At 35.7% G+C, this 23,953-nt stretch overlaps 1 protein-coding gene across 1 annotated transcript in view; it reads right to left on the reverse strand.

The window, feature by feature from the left end:
- STX18 (syntaxin 18) overlaps positions 1–23,953 on the reverse strand; it is a 66,682-nt gene that overhangs the window by 22,436 nt on the left and 20,293 nt on the right. The window contains exons 2-3 of the mRNA XM_082759628.1: positions 11,254–11,321; positions 124–239 (exon numbers count right to left, since the gene is read on the reverse strand). Of these exons, the coding sequence (XP_082615754.1) occupies positions 124–239; positions 11,254–11,321 (184 nt within the window). The remainder of the gene's footprint in view (positions 1–123; positions 240–11,253; positions 11,322–23,953) is intronic.

Consider the following 23,953-nt stretch of genomic DNA (forward strand, 5'->3'; position numbering starts at 1 on the left):
CTCTTTCCAAAAGCATTCCAGGGGCAGTCTCTTTCCAAAAAGCATTTCAGATCTCACAACACCATGTAATATTCAGCTTTTATCAGTAACTAAGAAAGAATATTTCGAAATTGCTCGGTTTACCTTCTGTTCTCAGCTGATGGATGGCATCTGCACATGTCCTCATAAATATCTGAGCATCTTGATCTATCTGATCACGTTCTGTATCTGTCATCCTCACATATTCAGACATAATATGGCTGAGAAACAAGACAAATTGTCACTTCTAAGAAATCCCCAACATAGCACCTATAAGCACACATTTTGGACCTTCTTTCCACTCATCATCTCCCCAGAAGCTTTCTTGCAACACTGATTCACACATAAAAAGGAGATACAAACTATTTGTAAAAGTAAAAAGTACAATATCCATCACTTCTATAAAGATGAGAGGGATTTAGAACATTTTTTGAAGTGGTAAAAGATACCACAGATAGGAAGAACAACATATCCTATCATCTCCTGTATAACCAAGTACCAAGGAGGCACAGTAAAGCAATACAATTAGAAAATAAATCATCACCCTTAGCATTTATTCCAACAAAACAAAGAAACAAGAACAAACCACCACCAAGTAAGAAAAGAATAGTTCAAATACTGAAAGAAATACAAAAATTTTGAATTTATTTCACTTAAATGTATGTTTTTATCTTAAATCCTGAACTTTATTTTAAAAAGTAGCTGTTAAAAAATCTGTGAATCCAAACCACAGTAAAAAATATCAGAAAATAATGTACATTTTATATCAAATAGATTATAAGACTTTAAGACTTGTTTATTTCTATTTTAATTATACATTATGTATTTAATATTTTTAATAGGATTAATATATGCTTTTGTTACTAAATTAATGAAAATGGAGGAAACCACAAAGGCTAAGTAACATCATTGTGTTTTAGGCAGAGATCTCCATTCAGATGTTAACTGTGTCCAGTATACTTAGAGCTTTACTTACAGTACACTTGTAAGACTTTTTGTCCCTTCTTGTCAGTAAAATATTAATACAACATAGATAACCACCAGAAAAAACATACTCTAGGGAGACATTTAGCAGTGGCTGCACAGGATGATAAGACTTTGCTACAGCACGTTATCCAACGTTCATCTTGGGTTTCCTGATCACTCACCACAGCCTATTTTGCCTTTAAACCAGAGAGAAAATTTTCAATATATGCACACATTTTAACTTAAGATTTTTATTTATGAGTGAAAATTTTCCCTCTTCTTCAAGGTATGTATAATGCAACTGTATCAATGAAATTAAACAGGTAAAAAGAAGAGATCTTCAGTTTCCAAAGCTAGCCTGATACCCTAGAGATGTCCCTCATACTTCACCACAACAATGTCAAAACTTCCCTACATCTCCTACAATGCCTGCCACAGGAATGCCCTACAACCATTTCACATCTTCCCATCTCGTTCTCCTCTATCACCTCTCATCACATGCAATCCCACCAGTTGCTTCTCATATGTCAAAGTACTGTCAGTGTGGTTCTCCCACTGCTTCTCCACAAAGTTTGAAGCTCACTCTATCATCCCCAGGTATCCCAAAACATCTTCACCCTCACCCTGGGTGACTGGCTATATATATATATCTATATATATTAAAAAAAAAGGAAAAAAAAAAGGCATCACAAGGTTCACCTTGCTTGAAAATTGGTATCTGCTGTATTGCAGATAAGCACAAATTAGCCGACAAACAGAAAGGCAAATTAATTATAAGTAATATTCTTTATTTTCCTCTTGTTTGTTTCCAACACTATCACATATTTGACATATAAATATTAGGGATTTTTTTCCCTCTGATTAAAACCACTCTAAATATTGTAAAATTATTTTGTATGATTTACAGAAGATTTACAGAAAAGCAACCATATATAATGTTTCCATTTGATTTTCAAGAGCTGATTTGCTCTCCTTTGCTCAGGAGAGATGAGTTCCATATAATTATGGCAAAAGCCCTCTTGAAATTGTAATCAGTGCTAGTCTAAACTGGACCTCTCACTTGTATTCTCTTAGAGAACAGCTTCTGAACAATGAAAAAATCTGACTGTCTCATTTTAGAGACAGCCTTTTCCTACCTGATTAAAATGACATACTGATGGTTACAATGCAGTGTAAAACAACTCACACCATTAAATATATTAGGACAGACTGCTTCCCTACTCCCTTTGCACAGCTTACACGGAGTGTGGTACACCTAGGTTCTTGTACCCTGCCCAACTGTGTGGTATTTAATGAGTTCTATGCTTTCCATGCACTTTTTAACTGTACAGGGTAAAGATTACAAAATGCAAACAAGAATTTTCATTTAAATCAGCCTTAGAAATACATATGAAAAAACTGCCTGAGGCACGGTTGGTTTTTACTAGTAGGGTAACTATTAGTGATCCTCAGTGCATCACTATGTTACTGACACCTTTGACAAGTTGTTCTGTTACCTTTCATAGCTGCAAAAATAAAAACAGGGTAGGTCAAATTTTTACAGCAGTTTCACAGCTTCGAAGGCAGCAAAATGCGACAATCTAGATAAAGAATAAATAGAATACTCTTTTTTTTTTTTTTTTCTTTTTTTTTTTTTCCCCATTTATAGCTTAGTGTCTGGCACCAGCACTTCTGAAGAAGATCTAGTCAAGCCACCCAGAGCCAAGGACACATGAAACTCCAGCCCCCTTGTGAAGGCAAGGATGGAGCCACCCAACTGCATGGCATTATGCCAAAACACATACAACATCCACTGGTATTAACAGGGCCCCTGAGCCCCACTGCACTCCTCAGGAAGTCTGCATGTGCAGAAAATCCATCTAATCAACAGCTTCTAACTTTACTGGAGAAAGAAACATTTGTTTAAAAGGAACGGGCCAAAGGGACATCCCCTCTCCCTAAAACAGACAAACAAAAAAATCCCAAGCCACCTACATGTCAGAGATGCAAAGACTTGCTTCAAAGTACTACCAGCAGCAGTGTCACTGGGCTGCTACATCATGAAATCAGGAAAGGTCAAATGAACCATTTTTTTTTCCAGAAAGAATCACAAGAACTTGCCAAAGCATGAGGCACACACTGGCTAATGTATGCAGACAAAGAAGGGGAGAAGGGTGCACAATTCTTGTAGATTTTTATCCTCATCAGCTGGAAATAGCTTCACAGGAAATTTGGATTGGACAGCAACTTAAGAAGAGGGGTTAAGAGTGAGATAAAGACAGTGGCCATCAAGTAGGCAGACTTCAATGGTATAAAAAAGAAAGGAAGATAGGTTTCCTTTTTCTATGGAATTCAAAGACTGAACAGAAAAATTCCAGGTGAACTAGTATTCTTCCTATGGAAATGACATTGGGATAATTTGCAATTCTGTCCTTGATCGAAGGGAAGAACAGGCAATGCAGTAAGAGATGAACTATGCTATTTCAAGAGCTCTTCATTGAGTTCAAATACAATAAAGCAGAATACAGAAAGTGCAAATTAGGTCTGATTGCTACTGGCAACTTTGAAGGAACACAGCACATAAGGATGCAATCAGAAAAGGGTCAAGTCCAGGATGAGACTGACAAGGGACTGCCTAGGATAACATGAGATTACTCCACAAATATTAATACAGAAAGACCAAAGAATGTGTTGGCTTGCTACTCAGTAAAGAAATAAAAGTATATGCAGAGTATGAAGAAAACCTAGATATTTATGGCTTTCTCTGCATTAGCTTTCATCTCTGAGGTCAATTGTAAAGTGCAGTTACTACTACCTTTAGCTTACTGTTACTAAACATAGGCCTAATTTAGTACCTCTGACATTCAGAAAAAAAAAAATCAAAGTTATTTGTTGATACTTCCATCAGTAATAGCAAGTGATAGGTGTTAGGTAGTAATAACAGGATGCTGAGCGTGTATGGTGCCATAACAGGTCATGGCATGAGTGTTTCTGAAGGTGCAGTGCTTCTGAGCTAATGATGCAAGCAGAATTCAAAAAGTATGTATCCCTCCTATCTGTATGCCAATGGTGTGCTCTTGAAGGGAACTCACTGGCTTCAAAAAAATCCCAGGGTGAATAAACATCATACAGTTTGCAGAAACAGGAGGCCAAACTCTGGAATAAAATAGAAAATGCATCAAATTAAAGGATGTATCTTTGCCGCCAGGAATTAGTGGAGGATAGATGAGTTCTAGGTAGATGAAAAGATGAAACTGTAGCATCTGTATTTGGAAAAAAAAAAAAAAAAAAAAAAAAAAAAAAAAAAAAAAAAGTAAAGGATTTATAGACCACTCAGCCTAGGAAAATAAAAGAACAAATGATCAATTTTTAACTGCTTAGAAAATAACAAAACAATAACTAATATCTATGATGTATCACAAATAAGTCACATACCGAGTAATTTACGTTGGGAATGTAGCAACAGGTCTCACGGATGGATGAAGACCAACCACTGCCATATATCTTCTCTCTAGTTTTTTTTTTTACCATCCCACATGACATTCTCATAAGCTACCAGCAAATAAGTAAGTTACAAGGAGCAAATACTGTACAGATGTGAAACTGTTTGGAAAGCTGAACATAGAGTAGTTATACACCAAACCAGGAGGAGGTACTGAGTTGTGTTCCACAGGGGCTGTCCTGCTTCTGATACTGTTAAATACTTGCATAACAACTCAGTGAAATGGAGTACACATTTACTAAATTTGCAGAGGCAAAGTAGTAAGCAAATTAAAACTGTTTTAACTGAACAAGACTTCAGTTCAAAACAATATTGCCAACATGGAGAAATGATGCGAGGAATTTGAATAAGGGATGGTCTTCGTTGCAGCAGGAACAATTACCTGAACACACAGAGCGTGGGGAACAAGCAATTAGGAAACAGTACTTCAAAAAGCCATCGGGGATCATGCTGGACCATAAACTGAATGTAACAACATATTATTGCATAAAAGTGATCTTTACTATGGGATGCATAATTGTAGTACAACCCATTGCAAATAAAAGGCAATCTTTCTGCTGTCCTGCGCTTTTGGAGTGTTGTTTCATTTCTGCACCTCACTGCAACACTGGCTGGGATAGTGTCCAAAGGAGAGGAAAAAGCAGAATAAAGAGAAATAATAAAGAGAACATGTATAGAAACACAAACGTACACATTGAACAGTAAAGACTACAGAGAAACCAGTGTATGTTATTGAGGAAAAAAAATAATAATAAAAAAAATCTAGGAGCACAGATAAGGAAACAAGACACAAAGCAGAGGAAGAATACAGAAGGTCCACTGCAGGATATTTTTAAAAGTAAGGAAGGCAGAATGTTAAGAATGATCTCGCCATTCGCTTTTTGAATGCTACGCTCCACCCAATCTATCTTTTCTATGATCCCGTTTTTCTGGAAAAGCATAGAGAACATCCTGTGGAGGCATTACACCAGGTTTTGGAATCAGTAACTCTTTCTGACGCTGCCTAAAATATTTTCTGCTTACTGATTCAACGAAGACACCAAACCAAGCAGAAAAAAAGTTTCTGCTTGAAAAGCTTTTCCTGCAACAATGCATTACAAAATAAAGAAGTGAAAAGCTGAAATCAACCAGTTCTAAAATACAGATGTGGACTATGTTTAATGGAAATAAACATGACTTACCACATGCAGTATTGTCTTACAGATATATACATATCCCCCCAGAAAAGTGTGTATGTGTATGTGCATATGTGTATATATATGTATATGTATGCATAACCTTAGTTTTAAGTACAGCAGACATTTCTAAAAACTTCTTTCCTTTGGGCAACCAGTACATTTTAAATCATTATTATTATTTTATTTAACTACTAAATTCAAATAATATTTATTATGCTTTGGGCATTTTAATTTACTTCCTATTTCCATCAAAAAGCTGCTCAACATAAATCCAAAGTAAAAACCTGCCTACTCTAATGACAAAACATCTAACAACAACATCCTTAAAACATTTTTCTTAACGTCTGTGGGGAAGCTTCAGCTACTAGAGCAGGCAGTACAGGCACACCTCAATTAGTATTTCCAGTTCTGTAAAATATTGCTAAGAAAATCCAGAATGATGTTAAGAAGAATTACTATTTCTAAAATGTGATATCTGAACTTAGTAAAATGAGAAAATAAATTCTTTGAAAATAATTCCCTAGATAACATGGAAATACTATACGTTCTCCCATGAAGAGGATGCTAGACTTTCTCTTGAAGGCTATCTCCACTTTTTACTGTCGTAATGTAACAAAGGCTTGCTTCTTATAAAAACATAATTAAGTCAGCACAATAAAGCAGTTTGGCATTCTAGGGGAGCCTGTAAGAGACTATTTTTAGAATCCTTTAATGGTGACTTATTTTCTTTTATTAGCTACATCAAGGGAGCATTCTCCACAAAACCCAGGGCATGCATCTTCTATTAGTGGTCAAACATGCAATTGATTTATTGCTTTTTTTTTTTTTTCCAGCTTTACTAGGTAGATGAACGTTAGAGCAAGAGGAGTAATTAGTGGGATCCGATATCACTTAAGGAAAAAATGCTTCTTTAATAATTTTTCAAAGTACATTAACTGCTGTAAACAACACACGAAACTTTCACACTTAACTGTACGGAAGGTCCACAGAAGCACATAGTGAAGATGTATCAGAAGGCACCCATCCCACCTTTCCCATGGAAAAAGCATTGTTACTCAGAACCAGTCTGCACAGCACTGATGGACCGTATAAATATCTCTACAGTTGCAAAAGAGAGTAAATAAGATGTCAAATTAACCCAGACAAACAGTTGATTTCCCTTTCAAGTATGAGGTCTTCTACTGTCAAAAAATTATCTTAATTCTTTTCCAATGTCTGATTAAACTAAAACAGTAAAAATAACTACTGGTCTTTGAATTATCTCAACCTAGAAAGATCTCTCGGAGAAAACGGAGACCTCCAGAGGATCATTTCCAATTCCCAATTATTACTGTACTACAGCTAGTTCCTAGAACCAGATGTAACACAACTAAACTGCCTTGGTGGTTCAGTGGTCTGAAGCATGTAGGAGCTCATGAAGAAAGGCAAAGAAAGGCACAAGTTGTTCACAGACTAAATATCAGACAATTTACCAATGACTGAACAAAAGATCTCTCATGGCAGAGTGAAGAAAGCAATGTGGGAGTGTATTACAGTAACTGTACAGAAAGAAAGAATACATAGAATACATGGCAATAATACACTAAAGAAGGGAAGTCAAGTAACAGCCCTTATCTGAAAGGAATGATCACTGTTTGCTTAAAAAGAAAAAAAAAGTCACCCACACCTTGTTAACATCTTTGGGAACGAAGAGTTTCTGCCTTTTCCTTTGCAGGATGAGTGATCACCTTGTTTTGTTGGAAACCATTTATGACTAAAGGGAGACAAAGGAAACAGCCAACTACCCCTACATCTAATTCTACCCCTGCATCTAATTCATCACAGAACTGAAAAAGAACAGGTAGCAGTCAGTTATGTCAATATAAATGAGAAATTATTCCACTAAAATCAACAAAGCCTCATCAGAGCATCACTTAGAAAAGAGTTGGTATTCAGACTTTACAGAGTTAGGAAAGGGTTTTGTTTAGTTTTCTTTTCTGCTCAGCTCTCTCACTAAAGACAGCCATTTGCTGAATGTTACATTGCAAGGTAAGTCCTTAAAGATTGCAATTTAGTAGGGATAAATTTCTAATATTTAAATTTCTGGTGTTTACCATATTGGCTAATCAATTGAAAATTACTTCTGTGATTATCAAGTAAATTTGATAATAAACCTACTTGAAAAAAGCTGGTGAGGAAGTTCTTAAGATAAACCAGCTATTAACAAATATCCAAATACTGTTTGTTAATGCAGTTTTTAAGTACTGTCAGAGTATTTTTTCAACAGAAACTGATTAATTTTCAAATGTTCTGAGATGCCTTACAGCATTACTTGATTGCTGAGTTTCACTTCCTTCCAAAGATGCTTGGAGAGTGACTGCAGTTAAAAATATGCAGTGATAGCTCAGTGACAGCTACTATTAGTAGGAGCGCTGGTGATGCAGTCGCCCATGATTTAGCTACTTTCTTATAAAACACCCTGTCACTAAATGTGCTCACTGATCATGATGCCCAAAGGGCTTCATTAGGTTTGAAATGTATAAATAGTAAGGTGAATAGTGAAGCCAGCACAAAAATAGTTAAACTGATCAATAAGTTTGCTACTTTTATATATATATATATACACACATATATATGTGTATATATATATGTATATACACGCATTTATTTTTTATTCTAAGACAAGGCTCTAATGCCAAATAAAACAGCAGTATTTTTCCTTAAGATGTGTGAGGTGGAGAAAGCCCAAGTTTTTATTTTATTGACACAGATTTTAACAGTAGTACAACACATTTTTTAAGCAAAATGCTGAGAAAAAATGCATTCATTTGGAGAGAAGTTTGATGGAAGAGATTCTATATGTACCCCTCTGTAAATCAGAGTCTTCTAACAGGCCAGTTTCCAAAACTGCCTTCCACTCTAACTTGTGCTGCCAGCGGAGGATGATACCAGATCATCAGTACCACACACTAAAGCTCTCAGAAGTTCTGACCAGAGGAGAACCATGGTAGACAGGATACAACAAGAAACATGACAAAACAAAAAATCCCTATTACAGAAAGCTACAAAATTATAAGGGAAAGTAAGTGAACCCTGATAAAGAGGAGAGGATAACGGTGCAGGTGGCTTAAAGTGCACCTCAGACCATTGCATCACTTGTTTAAGGTTTGCCTCTCAGGTTACAGCTAACAGCCAATTCAAGAAGAAAAGAGGTGAACAAGCAATTAGTAATTCTTGAGCTTTTCAGATTTAAATTTAAATACTTAAAGTTTGATTAATTAGGCCTGGACCTTAGTTTCAATTAACCTTTCTTCCAGTTGTCTTTCTCATCTTCCTCTAAAAATGAACTAAAGATCTCCCCTCTGCAGGATAGTTTATATATGCCAAAAACAATAATAATAAAAAATATAAAAATAAAGAAGTATTTACTGGAGAATTCATTCTGTAAAAGTAAGGTCAAAGAAGCAACCACACTTCTGGATGTAACACATTGTGAAGAAGTTCCACAAAGCTGAGTAACTCAACCACATAGCTCAAAAGTCAATTTTCACTGACACATTCTACTATAGTTTAAAAACAAATAGCAGAATTGACAAAATACAGAGTATTCAAATTTCATTAACAGAATTAAGCCTTCTACATAAATTCCAGCTCTTCTTTTTGTATTAAATTCTTTACAATTTTTCCCTATAGTCTGTTATTAAAACTTCTGTCTGGAATGAATGAGGCGTTTAAGACTGAGACTGCCGGCATGGATGCTACAGTCCTCTTCGTATTCACAAAGTAGAATAGCATGAGCAATCTAGTAGCGAATTTGACAGCACTATTTCTTTTATATTTGACCTTTAAGGCCAGGATCAACTGCAATCAGATGAGATTCTCATGATTATTGTAAAGGTTAGGAAAGGAAATGACAGTTCTTTTTTTTTTTTTTTTTTCTCTCCTTAGTTAATGCCTAAGGCAGGGAAAAATCACTGAGAATTACCATGATAACTGGTTAAAAGAGAGTTTACAGAAAGAACGTTATCAACTTTTAGAAAGCAAAATAGCTTGGATAAATTTTTACTCCCTTTTATCACCTCTATTTTATGCACACTATTGCTAATAAAACACAAATAGTACCCCGAAGTCATGTGCTACTGACAGGTTGTTCTCTCTGCAGCTATTTGCAGTTTCTCAGTTTATGCATTCACATGGAGTTTTCACACAAGAAGTTATTTCAGTATTCGATTGGTAGCTCCACCTAGTGTTGTTCATCATCTATTCCAAAAGCAACTGAAAAGCAGAGAGCTAGACATAACACATAGACTTTTGCTCAGTGCTTGTAAAAGCATCTCCTCTTATGCCTTCCACATAGAACTGATTTGTGCAACACCCACGCAGGAACTTCATTTTCACCAGTACTGACTATGAATAGCTCTCATTGCCTTACATTTCTAAAACATGCCAAACTCTTCATTTTTGAGGCTCTCGGAGACAGGCATTACATCGATTTGGGACTCAGTATCTTCAATACACAGATGCCTTTACACTGTGTTAGCTCTACCTGAATTGCAGCAACAGTTTAGTTGTAGTCAGGGTTGTGGCAGAATCACAATGCAGACAAGGCCGATTCAATCCATGTAACTCTGCCGTCATGTCGGAGAAATACAACACAGGAAATAGTGAAGCTTACATAAGAACCTTCAAAAGGAAAAGTATTTCCTATTTCTGGAATGGAGTACTGTACAATAAGATGACTATTAAGTTTGCAAGTAGAAAAATTTTTTAGTTAAAAAGCAAGTTTTCAATTTCTCAAATTAATTGATTATTTGTTCGCCAAAATACGAGTTGCAGAAATGTTTAGGTCTTAGGATAACTTGATATAATAATTCACTAAGCATGTGAAATCCGCAGATCATGATTTTTTTTTTCTTACTAGCACCAATCTGTAAAACTTCCATTTTACTCTTCTACAAATCATACTAATAAGGCTAACAGCAAGTAAGCAGATCCAGCAAATCTGAATGTCTCCTAATAGCTGAGGAGAATTTAAAACTTTCTCTACACAATAACTACCAGAACTTAAGCAAAAAGTTTTTGTCACAGAAAAGCAAAACCTGTGCTGTTGTCCCAACACAACACCGTATTTTAAGTGATGCCCTTCGTCTGAATTCACGTTCTAGAACCTGAAGAGTTAACATCACTCACCTCCAGGCCCTGCTGATGCTACTGACTATATACTTGGAGACAACAAGGACGTTTAGCATCACAGAGTGGAAGGCATAAACTGGATGACTGAATCTAGTCTTCTGCTCTCTCGGGAACCAAAGCAGAAACTTACTCTGCAGGTCCTTAAGAGGTGTTGGGCTCAGACAGACAGCCTGTTTCAGATCTCACCCCGAAAGCCTTATTCAAGTTCTGAGCCTCTTTTTATTTCGGACCAGTTTCTTTATGTGCCTGCATTATTATTCTTAAGTAGCTCATGGTATACCAAATATAATAAAAATAATAAGCAAATATAATAAAAATAATAAGCAACCTACATTTTGTTTTCAATCATTATGCCTATAGTTTTTTTGGCAGTCTACTTTATAAATCTGAAAATAAATTAAAATAAATCAAAACTATTAAAAAAAAATACACACTTGCCTGTAAGCATTAATGTAATCCTTTCTGTGTTGCAGAAGAAAATCTTTCAGCTTCCCAATATTGGAAATCTAAAAGAAGAGAAACCATATTAAATGCCAAAGTTACATAAATTAATATTTTCTTATGTTTAAAGTTCAGTAATTCCATTCCTCAAACATGAATTAGTAAAATTAATTTTGTAACAATTAATTTTCACATTTTTCAAGCAATCAGTACATAAAAATCATGGAAAGCTCTGTTATATGAAGGCAGAACTTATAAAGAAATAGTAAAAATGTATGTCTTGTGTACAAGAAGCATAAACTAAATATTAAATACTAGCAAACAAATATTAAGCATATCACTAAACATTACTAAACTTTTCAAAGTGATATGAACCAGAAACCAAGAAGCCAACATATATCTCAGAAAATAAATTCATTTCAGATTATACAAGAAAATTTTTAACATTTTGCTGATGAAGAGCGATGCAAATACTCAAGTTCAGTTACAAGAACTTGTAGAGCAAGGTGCTGCCCCCTCCTTCCTATTTGTGCAGCAATACAGCGAGTGACCAGTTTGTGCCTGAAGCCAGGCATCATCTCTATCATCTGGCATGTTTTGCCAGGGAATATATCCATTCCCCGCACCCCCCACCCCCTTTTTCTGGATTTCTATTTCTGGATTTCCACTTGACCATGGATACATTTTTGATGTAAATTCATTTGATTATCAAAGCCTTTACAGAGATCTTTTGAAAAGATTAAAAAAAAAAAAGCTTCTAAAATATGAAAGAACTTTGGAAAACTTCAGTTGAATTTAAAAAATTTGGTGTAGCATCAGATGCTACTTATCTTAGAGAATGGAAGAAGTACAGAAATCCAGTTTTAAATCAGCCATGGAAACAAGATGAGTACCAATATGACTTCCTTAACAGGTCATGAAGTAGACATGATGGGGCCAAGGGCAGGGAAGAAATTATATACATTACAGGTAGGTATTTTCAAGGTGGGAAGTGCACAGGGAACCCTTCTAAAGCATATTCTCAAATATTCATTAATAATTCAGCTTTAAAAAGCATGCAAGGAATTTTACAAAGCAATAGTTGTTTTAGTTTACAAATAAAATAAATGTGGTTTACTCCATGTAGCTGGGAAAAGGCATCAGAAGCTGTTCAAGTCTTAAAATCCTATTTTCATGCAAATGGTCCTTGTAATTAAACAAACAAAAAACCACAGAGAAAGAACACAGAGTAGTTTGCATAAACGGAAGATTAATTCCCCCAATTATTTTTCACAAGATCTGAAAAAAAAGAAAAAAAAATGTACTTAGACAGACTGCTGTGATTTGTACAGCTAAAATGCATTTTCCTGCACAAATAGATGTGTATACTTTTCCCTGTTATCATTTGCTGTTTCCTTTTTACTATAACCCATGGTATCAGATAACTTTCCCAATTTCCATGTTTTAAGTTTTCCAGATGATTAACAGCACAAAGAATTTTATCCCAGTTACAGCAAACAGAGTTTGGTCATTATCTCCAGTAGATCCAAACTTTCCTACAGTGTGTTAGCACTGTCATAAGCAATAAGAAGAGAAACACTGAAATCACTCCTCAAGATCAACGAGGCACAAAAATTAAGTCAAACCATTCTATAGCTGTTCCTCCCCATCACCACCAGAACATAATTTTTGTATTCTGATCTCTTTCTCAGCTCCGAATTTGTACATCATGAACTTTGCTTAATAGGTAAATTGAGCTTGACCATAAAAGCAGAACATTTTAAAAAGTCATACAGTGTTTCAGCAGAACAATAATCCTTAATAGGCAGAAAGAAAGTGCTATGGGGGACAAAGAGTGGAAACGTGAAGTCAGAGACAAACTCCAGAACATTTACATTAATACGTGAACAAACACTAGACTAGAAAAGAGATTAGCAAAATTTTATAAGTAATAAATCTTAATATTATTGCAATAGCCACAATTTAGGGGTGATTAACAAGCAGAAAGAATCAGAATGACAAGCAAGAACACTGTCTTACAGTAATTAATTCATCTAGTCACAAAGAGCATTCTATTTAGGCTAAAATTGTCATCGTGTGTTTGAATTGCACTGACCCCACTTTGCCTCTCCTTCATTTGTAAGGCTATTTTCATGAATTTAGAATGACACCATTATGCCCATACTTGCATCAAGCTCTTAGTTCCCAAGATTTGCATCAGAAGTGAGACTTCTTGTTCTGCTTTCCCTCAAATCCTAACAGCATCCTCTGGGATCTTGCACTGAGGCTATTTCTCTTTTGCCTTATCTTATTGTGGACTACTGGCATAGTTGTGAATTCAATTTGTCTTTACAGCATCAACAAAATAAAGTGATTTTTATGAAAAAGGTCTCACTAGCATTAAATAAAGGGACTGTGAATTTTATCTCACACACACACACCTTTTTTCTTTTTCTTTTTTCTTTTTCTTTTTAAAGGTACCATGCTTATCTTCTACAGACACAAAATATCCATGATTATACAAATATAAATCTTGAAGATATCTCCAGGGTCATCAACTGGCATTTATTCTGGGGTTATCAGAGGCACACCATACACTCTTTACAGACTTATCAAGCTCCATCCTAAGGGCAATAAAGCCTCTTCATCTTCCAACCGACGGCCTTTATGAGAATCTTACTGCTCTTATTATGAATTAGAACTGCCAAAATTTCAGGTTTCCTAATGACCAACTTCCACCCATCTGTTCTTGTTTCAAAACAGTCCTTTCCCTTAAGAGCTCTTCTTCCCTTATGAGTTTACTCTAAATTATCTCCCCAACACCTTCAACCCAGACAAAAGACCCCGAGCTTTTAGTTTCTCCACACAAGGTAGTTCTGAAGTTGCTTAATTCGTAAGTTTTCTTTGCATGTGGTCCAGTTTCTATCAATCCTCTTCCAAAGCAAATGTCCAGAAGGGCACACACTGGTGTTCATACTTTGTTACTCACCTGGAAATGTTTTTTGCATTTTTTTTTTTTCATTTTGCATAACCAATTTGCATTGGTTAGCTCAGAGCTTACTCCTTGTTTTGGTCAGCATTTGGTCAGCATTTCCTCATCACTGCATTTTACCAAAATCTTACTTTTTTTTTTTTATTCCCCCAAATGAGCACAGTGTTAAATATGATTACTTTTAAAACTCAATCCCAGAGTAATTCAACCATTAACCTCCAGTGCAGCACTTCTTTCAATGCAGAACTACTGCTTCTGCTACAGCCACATCATATTCAGGTAGTATTTTCTCTGCTAATCTCCTCTAGACTTATTAGCACTTTATCAGCCCCTTTACCATCAGACACCAGATCTTCTTAATAAAGGAAATATGATTTTCTTAAAGCATCAAGTTGGTTGGGCATATACTATTTTTAGTACGGCATGAAATCATACTCCATTGTATCTTACTTTCTATTCATCTTTTTCCACTTAAAGTCTTTCCTGAAGCCTGGAACACCTCTGCATCAGACTAAAAGCCCTGCTGATGCCATAATCATTTTCTCTCTGCGGACTTAATTATAGGCATTAAATTTTGCCCTCTGATCAAACGGTACCATCACCAACTCAATGTGTTTTCACCAAAAATAGCTGCCATCGGACTTGTTTCTGAACTCAGCCCAGGGATTATCTGATAACTGTGACATGACTTTATTAACACAGAGATTTGCTCCAAGTTTCCAGCCCCATGCCCTGGTTCCCAGTACCTACCTTGCTTTTACCCTGCTGGACCATGGCTCTCTCCATATTAATTCAGTCTGGAAACCAAAACTGAGCTTTTCATAATATATACTCCAGCTGCATGACAAATCCACTTTTTTTCTCTCATTCTCTTTTTATTTACATACTTAGAGTATTTTAACTTGCAGGCTTTTTCATACCATTAGTTAAGTCACCGTGAACTTTCCAAGCCTGAACTTTATCCTTACAAAGTCTTCCCTTCTGCAACAGTTTTCTTGGTCAACCAGTCTCTCCTTCTGCCATGTCCCCTGCTCCTTATTGCTTCTGGGCTAGTTTTTCATATATATCTATATTTTTTTGTTATCTTCTCTAATTAATCTTTCAAGTAGACATGGAACAATTTTAAATCCCACTTGTATTTTAGTGTATCCATTTTTCCCCGTTCCGTTTTCCCATCCATCGTAATTGCAACTTCCTATCTGCCATACACGCCTGCTTTCAAAACAATTACCCCACCAGTCTACACAGCCTTCAAAAGGATAGATGAAAGCAATTTGAAGATGAAGCACAAACACATCTCAGTACTGGCCTCCCATCATAGTTCTTGGAAATTAACTGTCTTCCTCTCTGAAAGTCTGCAGCAGAGAAATAAACCTTTCCTTCAGCCTTGAAACAAAGAAATGGTTTCCTTCTTTCCCCGGAGGGATAGGAGGGCTTAGAGAAATGCTCTTCACAGTTGCAGCACTCTCGCTCTACATTAAGAGCAAAGTTATCTTATAGAGAAGAACGCCACTGAATTTCTGGATAACTGACACTTTTATGAGAATCCGGGGAAAAAATACATTTCCTCCCAATATTGCCAACATCAGTTATAGCGTTACATTAACAGCATGTTCTCAAACTGCTGTTCACCGCCAGAATACCAAAGGTTACTTTCTTTTTGACAAAAACATACAGTCCCAGACTTTCCCTCATCCATCCGCGTTCCCACCTGCACTCCACACTCTGGCTGTCCCATGAGGGTCAGTACCACACAGTTACACACTGGAATGATTTTTCTTAAAATTATTCTTCTGAAAATTGGGCTAATAACGTTTAAGAGTAAATGCAAACAATCTCTTGCATTTGTTTTGACACCCAAATATTTTTATCACCGCAAGGCAGAAGAGAAGCTAGACAGCACCAGTAGGGAACTTCCTAAAAGATGCATCTGCCATGAAACATGGTGCACGTAATTACAACTTAAGAAACTTAAAATGATAACCCACACACTCAGGTACAGAAGTCAGAGACTCCAGGTGTTACTTAACCCCCCAAGCAGGGTTCTGGCAATGGAAACCCGTGTTTCTCTGCAGTGAACCAGCAATCATTATCCACTGGGTGGCAACACCAGGGTAAGCACTGTGCATCGTGTAAGTAAAAAGCTCTCTATAAATTCACATTAAAGCCTGTAATGTAACTTTTTAAAGTCACTTTAGGTTCCAGTTTATACTCTACCTTCATTTCAAAGATCACCTTCATTGTAGGCTACCTCTTTAACACATGTATCTGTGTTCTGTTGCCCCTGTAGATTTTCAAACGACTTTTATTAAACCATAAAAGCAACTATTGCATATAATGCAGGTCCAGCACAAAAAGAAGCTGTGAATGGCTGCCATCTGCTACCACAGGTGGCATGCACAGCTCTATTTATACTTGGGGCCTTCACTAGGAAATGGTAGATGTTGTTCTGTTTAGAGATTTTTCTTATTATTTTAGAGCAGCTTGTATTTTTAAATAAGAAAATAAACAGGAAAGCACTCCCAGCTAAGCAGCATCTTCAAAAGATGTGTATGCTTTAAACAAAGACGCTGATTATGTTTCTTGCAGTATCTTAGCAATACATACAACATTTCTTTCCACTCGCCACAAAGAATTGATCGCTCACGAAACAGTAGGTTCCAATTTGCATACGCTTAACCCACTGCAAGAAGCAGCAGCATTGTTTACGATTAAAATGATTGGGGTAGGTTCCCGTGACATATTGTAGGGAGAAGTTGACTGTGCTGAATAGTCATTTTCACTGAACAAACATAGCTTTTTATCAAGTTTACTTTGCTACCGGAACAATGCGCAACTATTTGCTACCATATAAAACTGACTGTTGCACTCTGTACTATGCTTCCACTCTGAACTTTGAAAAGATGTTGAAGAAAACTTTAAAAATACTTAAAAAGAAAATATAATGGAAAGACTGCAACAGTTGTAAGAGACACTGCATTTACTGTTGATTGATTCAGCAGCACACTGATAAGCACAACAGATGAAACTCCCTTGTTAATTGTAAAAAAAAAAAAAAAAAAAAAAAAGTTACCAACAGGAGTTTTACATTGAACTTTTCAGTACGTCCAAAAAGACTGATCTTCAAAAGTTTATCTAAATAGATTTCATTTATAGATCCATGAAAACGTAGCTACATTTTACAATCCCCTCTGCAAAATGGAAAAAAAAAACAAACAATAACAATAATAATATCTAGCTACCTATCGTGTTTCCAGTTCTAAAATTACAGTCAACCTGATTATTTCAGAAGAAGTTCAGAATTTCAGTGAAATATTAGGTGATATTCAGGGGCTTCATGTTTCAGGCCAAAAAAGTACAACCTTAGTTCTAGCAGGAGGTATAGCAATCAGCAGAGAAATATAAACTTTTTTTTGTTTAATCACACATGAAAACCTAATTGTTTCAAAAAATAGAGGAAGTTTTCCATGCTTAGTGCAAATGTCTTCTGAAATTGGCAATTAAACCTAATCAACATTATAGATACCATAAACAGAAAACCAATTTTTATTAAACAAAGTGTAGAATTAAGAGCTTGGGCTCTTAACTAAACTATTGGAGTTGGGAAAGGCTGGTTAGGAAGGCTTTGATACAGAAATGTCTCCTGTGGAGACTTTTTCCACTGCAGAATACCTTTGATGAGATAGAGGTATAAACTTTTAAAAATAATTGTACATGAAAGACCAGATTCCACTGTTTCCTTACATGTTATATTTTAAGCACTGTAAACCCACTGAATTCACAGTGGTTTCTGCAGCATTGTCGCCCAGAAACATATAGTGCTTTTTTTTTTTTTTTTTTTTTTTTAAGAAAAAAAATGGGTTCTGCACTTCAGAAAGTTGAATCTTCAGAACACGAAGTGATGCAATTCGCTGCTATGATGACACACACCAAGATACACCAAGATACTCAGCTTCAGCTCTGCATCTCCTTGGCAGTGTGAAAACCGTTGGTTAAAAAGATGTTGATGTTAAATTATTTCTAGCCCATTAGGTGGTGCTGTCCTACCGGAATACACAGCCGAGGAGCACTGCACCGCCTCAAAATGCCAATTGGCCAGTTTTCAGATGATTTGTCTCTTGAGGGTATACATTTGGTTTAGGTTTCCACAGCAAACGGTAAAGTTTCTAAAATAGGTCACGCGGATCAATTGCTCTTGTAATCTGAAACCCAAAAGAGCAAATAATATCTAAACAATGGCATGGGGGTGGCCCTACACTCAAATGGGGTAGGAGAAAGCTAGGAGACAGTCAGCCTGGCTACCTCTAATCTCATGAAATTGGGACTTGGTTCAGTTTCTGCTTTCCATCAGCATATACGTTACAGCAGCAGCAATGGGCAGGGAAAAATTCTAATTGCGTTTTATTAGTAGTCTTTCATTCATAGTGAAGTAATGAACAGAACCAAGAATGGGTATGTGCTGTATTTAAAAAAAAAAAAAAAAAAAAAAGAAAGAAAAGTATGGTATGTGGGGTAAAAACATTCAAAATTAAAATAATTCGATTACAACCATGAAGTGTTTTCACTCTTCAAAGGTAAAGATGGCATTAAAAAAAAAAAAAGACCAAATATGTAATATTACCAGTATTTCTATAATTTAAAATAAAATTGGTGGTAGTGGTGGAGATGATAGAGTTATAAGGAATTATTACAAAAATTTACATTAGCCATCAGTTCACATTTTGAATACTCAACCTCTAATTACACTTTGGATGTGCATTTAATCATTTTGATATATTTTTTTTATTCACTGTTAATTTTACAACCTGGAAAATTTGGTAATAAATAACTCAATATCAGCCTAAAAGCTTCAAATCTCACCTTACTGTGCTTTCTTTAAAATATAATCTATTTGTATGGGATATATGATCTGGTTAAGTAAATGATGGAGAGACTGTTTTTGTGATTTTCTGGCACAATTACAAACTATTTTTCTTAAAGATTTTTCTAGTAGAAGTAAAGTACAATTAAGACCTAAAAGCATGAAAGCTCCAGTTCCCCACCAACCATAATAAAGACCAAAAATACCCAGTATTATCACTGGAATTAGGTTTTATTGGGGTATTATTTGGGGTGGTACTTTTTTTTGTTTTGTTTTGTTTAAGTGTGTATAGTGCCAAGAGCAAACTCCGACTGTGTAGAAAAACTATTTTACAGGTATTGATTAAAAAAAAAAATCAAACACTGAAATTATCATAATGCATATTGTGTGGTGTAACAAAGTATTTAAATGGTTTTATTCCAGGGACTTATAAACACAGGAAAAGTCTGTTTTATAGATAATTACTTAGAAACTAATTTTTAATTCTAAATCAAAAAACTGCAACACATGTAGAATTTCAATAAAGACATCTGTGTTAGTTTTGTCACTGTTTTCTTACATCTTGTGGGAATAAACTTGTTTGATACCCACATGTACAGAAGTACATCTAAATATTCTGAAAACTGCAGAGGGTCAACAGGAACATGAAGTGACCTTGAGAAAAAAAATAACAGCCTTTCTAAAATGTAAAGTCAGGCTAAATGTTTTTATTTAACCAGTCTTCATCTACTCTCTCTGTGGCAACACATACTTTCAATAAAAAAGCAACATCTGACTTTAATAAAACTTACTATTTCCCTTTTTCTTGTTTATTGTCCAAGTCTAATCATAACTTTCTTTAGCATTTATATTTTTACACAATCATCCAAAACCTCATTGACTAAAATATAAACTCCACAACAATTGTGGGGAATGTTTTGGTTGAGAGATAAAAGTAAATTGGCCAAAATACATACTTGCAATAATTGGCCTTTACCATTGCTGTTCAAAACGCCCCACTCACAGCGCTGCAGTGACTGCGTTCAACTTTGCTTGTGTCTGCGAGAGAAATTTTTCTCATCCCTTGTTCTCACAGGCTAAACTCATTTAGTGTTACGTATTCCTGACTCAAATATGTTTTACGATATAAAAAGATTTCCAGTCCCATTTAATGCATAGCCAGTAATGAAAGGTTACTCTATCTCAGCATCATTATGAAATTCAGGATCCACATTTTTACAGCGCAATTCACAGAAAATTCATGTGTTTAACTTCGGGACTAAACTCAATCAACGTCAGTGGAAGTCACCATGGGGCGCAGAGGCGGTGTGCACGTGGCATCAGCTGGGCAGGCTCCTCTCCGCTGCAGCCCCCTGCTCTTCTTGCAGGCCGACCCTGCTTCCACTTCTGCATATTTTCTGCAGACACAAAAACACCCATACCCTGATGCAGCACCATACAAGGAACTTACTGCATCTCAAACCCCTACCACCCTGTCCAACACAATGCAGGGGAACCAGCTCCATTTTGTTTCAGTGTTCAAGTCTTTCTTTATGGATTTTTGTAACTGGCACAATACTGTTCTTAGTACAGAAATCCTTTCATTACATTTCAACACCTTCATTTTTATTATGCTGGTGTAAGATCACTTCAGTGGTTGCTTTAGCACTTGCATCAAATTGTGAGGTTCTTCCCCATTAAAACACAAAGAGGACGGGACCAAGAAAGCGTCTAGTCTGCAAAGAGAAAGTCATTGCTCCTCGCCTAAAGGCATGTAGATCAAGCGCAACAGCAAATAAATAGAAATCTGGGAAGATGCTAATTATGAACACATTAAGATTTCAGTTCAAGTGCTTTATGGTATTGGCAGAAAAAGACAAAGTATTTATTTTTTTTTTCCTCCTGTTCATGTAACAGAAAAACCCAAGACCTGGATCATCTACCATAAGTTTTAGGAGCTTACTGGGCTACCTGGTCACTGTAGGTCTGTACATAGTTGATGAGGAAAGGCACTCCAACAGTGGCTATTCACATCAGAGGTAAATCTATACAAAAAGTCTCCCAATTAGGCAATCAGACTTCTTCCATGCCGCCCCATTTGAGATAAGCTGCTTCGTTGTGTTTTCTGACCGGGACAAACCAACCAAAAAAAAATAAAAGCCCTCCTTCATCCCAGGGAAATACAACTCATCTCCACTCATCCTAATAAAAACAAAAACAATCATCAAAATAAAGGGGGGAGGGCGAGGCGGAGAGAGAGAGGGAATAGCAATTAAAGGGTTATGGTTTTAATAACTTTTACCAGACGTGGATAAGAAGAGAGTAAGCCTGAAGAAAAGTATCAAGTCTGCTAATACTACCATTCTCTCCATCCACCCTCTTTATAGTAGTGTCATAAAATGACACTACTATAGTAAACTAAAGCAAACTACAACAGGTTCTCAACTCCACAGCAGTGGCCAGAGGTTTAATCAAAGCTCAAACTGGTTTGAAACCACCACCAAGGGCTGAGGTGCCTTCCTTTATCCTCAGTAAAGAGTCTTCTACCCGAGTTAGTGAAGGTCCAACTGTAATGCTGGACAAAAGTCCCCTCCTTTAGACAACATCACTCTGCCATATTTCTGTTCAGTTAGCTACCAAATAAGCATCAGCCCCCCAGGTGTACCAAAGTGGTACAAAAAAACATCTTTGGACCCCTTCACTACAAAATGCTCGTCATATTGGTTTTGATATGTCTAGTAAGTGCCAATTGTTTTGGCACCTGAAGAAACAGGGATAGGAGGCATGGGGAGAATAATTTCTGCTTGAAAAAAAAAATTACAGTAGGCAGTCACATAGAAATTTCTCCCTAGAAAGTGCTTTCAAAATTCAGGATTGGGAAGCTTTAGCTGTAGTTAAAGGAAAATCAGTGCTATTTCATGTGTGAGTAACACCAACAGTTCAAACGTATATTTTTTAAATCACTGAAAAGCAGAAACTCCTGACAAAAAATTCAAAGTTGTGAAGCAAGACACCTTTTCTCTCCCTTCTCAGCCATGAATCTTGGTAAGATTTTTTAAATGTCCATTTCCTGTAATTTTTGTAATTTTAGAGTGTAATTATTTATGCATGTTCATGATGCCTTTGAGGTATCATTATAAATATTTTTTAAGCATTTAAACTTAGGAAAATAAAATTAAATTATAGCTTCTCTTAAGGAGAGGCTGTCAGCCCCGTTCTGAATAAACATTCACTTTTAAAAGCAATCTAGAGATTTAGGTCCCCTGAAACCATAGAAATTAGTCTCAAGCTCATAGAAAATAGAGTAAAACAAAATCAAAACACTATTATTGCAAATGAAAGTTAGTTTTCTGTTTTTTTGTTTGTTTGTTTTTTTTTTTTTTGTTTTTTTTTTTCTTTAATTCAACAGACACCTTTGTATAAAGTCATAAGATTTTCCTTGATGGGCTACTTACAACTTAATTGTATTTACTTATTTTACTTACATACTTAATCAACAATTTGAACAAAGAATTATTAAGACCTTCAAGATCATCTCTACATATTTTAATTTTACTCAAGATGCATGTAAATCAGAAAGATAAAAAGTTACAGACTTGTAGATTTATATAGCTGAAGTTATATGTAAGAAACATTTTTAAAGATAAAAGCAATCATGAGAAGCTTCTATGACACTGTGAGACCAACGAGAAGACAGCACATTTTCTTTCTGTGATTTTTTCATACAACTTTGGGAACAGCAGAGAAGAAAAAACAAACCGGGAAGCATTTTTAGATGTCAGCATTGCTGAAAAATGACATTATGTTCAGGAAAAAAAAAAAAAAAAAAAAAAAAAGTGTTTACTATAGGGTAAGAGTACTTATGAGGTTGAAAGAAACATTACACCATGCCCACCCTGAAAAATAATAAGTAAAGAACCTCAAGGTCAAAATAATTAAGTATTGATAGCTCAATTAAGTAAGTAAAAGAAATGGCCAGATTCACAGGTATGTTCCACAATATAACATCATGACAAGAAACCACAGTCCAAAACCTAGAAAATTTTTCACAGTGCAACAGATTGAAATAATTTCCTGCGGGAACACCCAGAACTGACACATAAATCTAACAGAAGTTGTGAAAACTATACAGTAGAAGGAATCTTCTTCAAAAGAAATGTAACTGAACAGAGCACTTCTCTTATACCTATACATATCACGAAAAATTATGAGGCATTTCTAGCTGTTATATTTTCTCCATATACCAGCTGCTTATGAACCTACCTCAATCATATCAACGGAAATTATAAGACCATATTAGAAAAAAATAAATAATTGCAGCCTTATTTACAACTAGAAATCTAAACTCTATAATCGAAACTTCTAATCTGGTTCTTCTCTTATCTATTATACAACAAACAGATATATAACTGAAGAAAAGGAAGAAAGAAAATTAAGCTGCCTAAAAGCCAGAACTTTCTAAACATACAGTAACTGTTCATTAGCACGGGAACAATTCTGTAGTCATTAAGACCCCTTTATCTACATGGTGTGACTCACTGCCTAGCTTGTCGATTTGAAAACCAGAAAGCCACTATGATACTTGCTGCCTAAAACTATAGTCTCCCATAATTTAAATCTTTATGTTGACTTTTAGAATTTTTCTCGCTGTCTGTGAGAAAGAAATGCGTCTCCAGAATGGCATTGCTCCTTGCCTGAGGGTCCTCTAAAGGATGAAGTGAACAACCGAACATGAAAGAGCAACAGTTACAGTAGTGTTCATTTTATAGAGTATTTTTTGTTACCAGTATGTGAAATTATGCCATTCTTTGCCCAAATGACTGGGTCTTAAATACGCCTATCAATTTAACCAGACTATAATCTGCAGTATTACTAGTTTTCTCCAA

This window comes from Aythya marila, assembly GCF_965140915.1.
Source record: "Aythya marila genome assembly, chromosome: 4".
NCBI lineage: Eukaryota > Metazoa > Chordata > Aves > Anseriformes > Anatidae > Aythya > Aythya marila.